The sequence below is a fragment of the Triticum dicoccoides genome, chromosome 7A (assembly GCF_002162155.2).
Source record: "Triticum dicoccoides isolate Atlit2015 ecotype Zavitan chromosome 7A, WEW_v2.0, whole genome shotgun sequence".
Lineage (NCBI taxonomy): Eukaryota > Viridiplantae > Streptophyta > Magnoliopsida > Poales > Poaceae > Triticum > Triticum dicoccoides.
In genome coordinates this window covers 162,722,293-162,728,072 of record NC_041392.1, presented here as the reverse complement: position 1 = coordinate 162,728,072, position 5,780 = coordinate 162,722,293, and the positions used below count along the sequence as shown (strand labels likewise).

Here is a 5,780-nt window from a genome sequence, read left to right as displayed (position 1 = left end):
GTTTTGAATACATGGTCAACATTTAATTAATACATCATCAACATTTTTAAATATACATTTAACATTTTTCAAATGCTGAATTTTTTCAAATACACAATTAAACATTTTTTCAAATGCTTTATTAACATTTTTTAAATACATGATCCACTTTTTCCATACACATTTGTATTTTTTTGTATCCAAGAGAAAAATTTTCTCTATACACATTTAACATTTTTAAAATGCTTGGTTAACATATTTTTTATTTAGAATATTTGGAAGTATAAACAAAAGTAAAAAAAATAAACTAAAAAAGAGAGGCTGTGGCCTCCCGCGCGCCTGGGCCGGCACATCTTGGGCCTCGCTTCAGGCGAGGCTTGCCTGGATCTCGCTAGAAGCCCACAACTGGCTCACCCACTTGCCCTTCCCCACCGCCCGCATCGCCGGCGACCGCCGCCTCTACGACGCAGCCGGTAAGATGACCCGGAAGCCCAAGCGGAAGCTGCCGGCCCCGCCGTCGAGGCGCGACTCTCCGCTGGAGCCCTACCATGGCCACGCCGCCCCCTTCCCCGCTCAATGCCTGGCCGTCCGCGACGCCCTCCTCGCCTTCCATGGCTTCCCCGACGAGTTCGCGCCCTTCCGCCTCCTCCGCCTCGGCCTCTCGCCGGAGGACGAGAGCGACCAGCCGGCTCCGCGTCCGACCGTCCTCGACGGGCTCGTCACCACCCTCCTCTCCCAGAACACCACCGACGCCATCTCCCGCCGCGCATTCGCCTCCCTCAAGGCCGCCTTCCCCTCCTGGGACCAGGTAGGTACTGTAGCAGCGAGTCCTCGATGGCTAACTAGGCCCCTTCCTGAAGCTTCTAGAACCCCTCGCCCATAACAGTATCTTCATTGTTCCGTTCTGAAGGTGGTCGACGAGGAGGGGATGGGGCTGGAGGATGCCATCCGGTGCGGGGGGCTGGCGGCGACGAAGGCAGCGAGGATCCGGGCGATGCTTAGGGGCGTGAGGGAGAAGAGGGGCGCCATTTGCCTTGAGTACCTGCGGGATCTGTCCGTGGATGAGGTCAAGAGGGAGCTCTCGCAGTTCAAAGGGATTGGGCCAAAGACGGTGAGTTACTACATCTCTCTCGTTGTTTCACTGCAATGAGCTTTCTGTTCTGGTTGATGGAGGTATGTGAAGTTCAGTGCAATTCATGGTAAAGTAAGAAGGCTGCGCCTCATGAGAGTCAAGAAATACTGATCAGAAGTCAGCGGATTATTCGTAGCTTTATTTGATATTCTGTACTTAATCACCGGAACTATAGCCTTTGAACAAAACACTACAAATATGTGGTGTGCTTAAGCGGATTAACTTTCATGTTATGATGTCACTTCCGTTTGTAAATGCATATGACCTCATAACGATCGCACAGTCAAACTTCTATAACTTTGATTAGTAACTTATCAACAATATTTAGATTGGTAAGATGAAAATAGTATCATTATGTTTATCATGAAAAATACTTTGACAATAAAAAACTTCATAACTTTATTATCATATATACCCACAAAAAGTAATGGTCGGAGATGCATGTTAGAGACCATCTCAGTGTCCAAAATGTCACCAATTTACGGATGGAGTATGCAAAACTCAAAATCTTATACTGTTATACATCTTCTTGTGGTATGCTGGAGGTATTAGAACAAATGTGTTAAGGCTTGTCGCCTTGATGGATTTGTGTTTCTTTGTGCTTAACTGATGCTGTGTCACTACCGACTACAATTTTAGCCTTCCAAATAGAGGTTCTTTAAAGTTTTCACATATTGAGCACAATGGTTGCTAAATCTCATCAATATTTAAGCCTTTTATAGTTTGTGTGGCACAACAGAACTCAAACAGACTTGTTCAGAACCAAGGTTCTCAAAATCATGATTCTGAATCGGATCGGAGCTCTGATGGTAGGATAGCAAATTGTAGAATCTTAACTATCAGGATCGTAGAAACTTAGATTCTATGAACCAGAATCGTAGAATCGAAGGGTTTAGTTTGGATCGTAAAGTCGTAGAATCGTATAACAGAATCGTGATTCTGACATCCTTGTTCAGAACAAATGAAGAAGGGTTTGTAATAGCAAATGTTTATGTAACTTTCTGCATGCTGTTTAATTAGTTGTTTTATCCTATTATTTTGGTTCTTTGATTTTTGGATAATGTGAGGCTGCTGGAGTAATCAAGCATCTGACTGATGGCATTCATATAATTATGCATGTAATGACAGGTGGCATGTGTCCTGATGTTCTATCTTCAAAAGGATGACTTTCCAGTAGATACTCATGTACGTGAATCTTTATTGGTCAACTGTTATCTCTGGGCATTATTTTAACGTGCATTACATATGCGTGGTAACTGGTAACACATATTTCTGCAATAGGTACTCCGCATTACAAAGGCTATTGGTTGGGTTCCTCCAACAGCTACTAGGGAGAAAGCATACATTCATCTGAATAATAAGATTCCTGATGATCTGAAGTTTGACTTGAATTGTCTATTTGTTACTCATGGGAAGCTTTGTCAATTGTGTACGATAAAGTTAGGAGTCGAGAAACCCAAGGATGTCAAGGCTGTTTGTCCCTTAGCAAGCTACTGTTTTATCAAAGAAGAAATTCAGGAATAGCCAAGGTAAGCTATTTTCTCTTGTTTCAAAGCAATATTATAAATGTTGTATACCAAATATAATGTGCACCACACAATTTTTTTTTAAGGAGAACTTTGATGGATGACACTGCTTGATAAATCTATATTAAAATAAACTGTACAGAATGCCTACAAGACTGAAAATAAACTCAATAAGGGCCAAGTCCTAAAGTAAGAAAAATGTATAACTGAAACATGCTACGCGAGGAAGCAAATCCTGGATTTTGGCAGAGTGGAAGATTAAACTTCTCAAGCTACTGCCCTGTTGCAGGAACTCAGGCAAGCTAGTGTCAGTGAAATAGGACAGTCTTATAAGACAGCACTCAAACAAGATAAAGCCATACTCATCCTTCAAAGATAGAAGAGTGGTACAATACCAGTGATGCGACCGTCGAAAGAAAAACGACGGTGCTAATAACTTTCCCAATCTTTCACGGTACAGTGTCACCTGAAACGGTGTAGCGCTCACGATCTTGTAGATGCAATCGCCACAAAAACAACACGCACACCCGAGAGAAGAAGTACGTGGACGATCTTCGGCAGATCAGCAGAAACTGAAACTCTAGAATCAATCTCTGACCAAAATCACAAAGCCTCAATAGCTATCAACAAATATTCAGCGGCGGCTTGGAGATACCCCAGTTGCCGATCTATCCATCGATGGAAATAACCTAGCCAAAGAAAAACTGCCCCGTACACGGGCCGATGGCCCTATATATAGTGCTCGCAGGCACTTGATTCTGTTACAATTGTACGACTAGGACTCGTATCCTAATTGGACTCTAAAAGCTGACCGGACTATTATTAGTACTACTATTTCAGACTTTGACTTTTGTAACTAGCAACACACGCACATACTAGTACTAACTAAAAGACACTTGACATTAGATCACACGAACCTGTACTATACTGCTGAACCAAGAAATAAAAATAACACAGTACTTGTATGTTGAAACTGAGCTCAATTCAACTTTAGTTGAATTTTGCCCACTGTTAAAAACTGGCATGGAGTCCTGAACGTGGGTCTCACTTCATTCGCTGGTACGATCTGAATTGTATCAGCTGTGCTGGTGTCATTTTGAATAGTTGCGTGCATATCTTTCGTCTGGCGTCTAACCGGAACCACATACTTTGGAACATCATCCACGCCCATCATGATCACATCAACCAGAGTAGGTGAAAGGTGTGTGGTGCTAATTAAATGCCATTCGAAAAGACCTGACACCAACTATCATTAAACATCAAGAAGAAATGACCCGTTGCCAACTAGCAGCAAAAGGAGATCACTAAAAGAACTCGTGCTTAATGTTGGCATGTTAATAGCTGATGATCGAGTCCTTCAACAGAAAAGCAAAATGTATCAAAATGTAGGTATCTTGAATGACTTCTAAAACGATAGCTTTCCCGAACAGAACGATCACTAGTTTCAGAGTAACAAACTTTGCATTCAAAGTTATTGAGTGTTCCAGAATGTTATTTTATCTAAAGGTTGTGATAATTCTACCAGTCATTGCTGACATGCTACTTTTCTGTGTAGGAAATGGTGTTTCCAGAAGAGGTCGTAACCTCCCAACAACCCAACAGCACTAATGGCAGGAAGATTTATGTGCAGTGGTGTCTTGCCCTGCATACATGTAATGGCAATTTCAGGTTCCCGTCTTGTATTGTTGTTAGGGGGCCTTCCAGCTGTATGATTTCAGGCTAGATACCATATTCGTGAACTCATTCTACCTACTGGCAGTAAGGAAGTTTTTAGGGGAAGCTGAAGGATGCGATCTATGACTTGCTGAAAGTGTCATTTGTTAGAAGTGGTTAGAAGAATGCCGATTGCCAAACGACCTGCTACCTAGTGTGCCATATCGGCAAATTGTGCCGTTCAGATGGCAACCATCCAGTTGTGTATAATGGTACCCTCGACTTTCCAATGCACATGACCTGTTGTGCCTGTTGAGGTGGCTTGTGATTTTCAGAGCAAGCGCTTTGCTCACGACGCGGAAAAGATTCATCTAACGCAACCTGGATGAGTTGCTCCACCCCACCAGCCTGAAAGGGATGTGGACTCGGCCACTCTGCCGTCGGCACTTGATCTTGACACTTGACTGGACATTTGGATGCTTGCCCCCGTGATGTGGGCAGTTTGCTTCTTGCTTGAACTTTATGGACTAGATCATCATCACTTTTTAGTCTTTGATTAGGTTGTAGTGCACTCTTGTGGGCTGATCTGGGAGCCTTGCTTTGGTGGGAACATCTGATGTGAAAGTTGAGTGCTTTGGTCACTTTGGAGGACATCTTTGGCTGCCGCATGAATAGAGTGTGATCTTTGCTTCAAGTGTTGAGCATGGCATCGACTGAAGGAAGTGTGGTCACATCACAGATTTATCTGAAACTGGACTGAGCAGTAAAGTGCTTGCTGATGTTTGTTTCTTACGAATCTTTTGATAAGGACTGCAATATCTGGCGTTCGATCCCCATTGGTTCGATGGCTGGTGGATCGACCAGCGAACAGGGCCGCGATCGACCGAACCAGCCCATAGAGGCCCCTTTAGCTTCCCCTTAGGTTTCCAGTCCTACAGGCCCAATTGCACTTTTCCTATATACACAAAAAGAAGAGATTTTTTACTCAAAAAAGAGATTTTAAAAACATACTTTTTTATAAACAAGAAAACAAAATTATAAAATGCCATGATCTGACAAAAATGAAAATTTCCATGCTAACTTGTGGTTGGATGGTTAGAGGGATTGTGGTATCCCCAGCCCACCAGGGTTTAAATCCTGGATTTATTTTCATGCTCACATTTATTCCTGAATTTATTTCAGAATTTCTGGCAATGCACATTCAGTGGGAGAAGACGTTTCCGTCGACGACAAGATGCCTACGGTGACTTCGTAAATTTCAAGATGATATGCCGGCTCAGTCTCTCAGAGGTGCTCATAGGGGTATGGTGTACGTGTGTGTGCGTTCATAGGGGTGAGTGTATGCGCGTGTATATGAGCGTTTGCGTTTGTACTGTGTCAAAAACAAATATAGAGAACACTTTTTGCCATAGACCAAAAAACGAAAAATGCCATGGGTTAAAATGCCATCATAAACAATGCCATCTCTTAATAATAAAATGCCATCTTTA

The 5,780-nt window shown here is 42.8% G+C and overlaps 1 protein-coding gene across 1 annotated transcript; it reads left to right on the top strand.

Annotated features, from left to right (window-relative positions):
* The first annotated feature begins 367 nt into the window (after nt 1-367).
* Nucleotides 368-4,584, top strand: LOC119334615 (putative DNA glycosylase At3g47830). Its single transcript, XM_037607149.1, has 5 exons — nt 368-787; nt 890-1,090; nt 2,240-2,296; nt 2,393-2,640; nt 4,193-4,584. Exons 1-4 carry the CDS (start codon nt 458-460, stop codon nt 2,633-2,635), a joined length of 831 nt encoding a protein of 276 aa, XP_037463046.1. The 5' UTR covers nt 368-457; the 3' UTR covers nt 2,636-2,640; nt 4,193-4,584.
* The last annotated feature ends 1,196 nt before the right edge of the window (nt 4,585-5,780 follow it).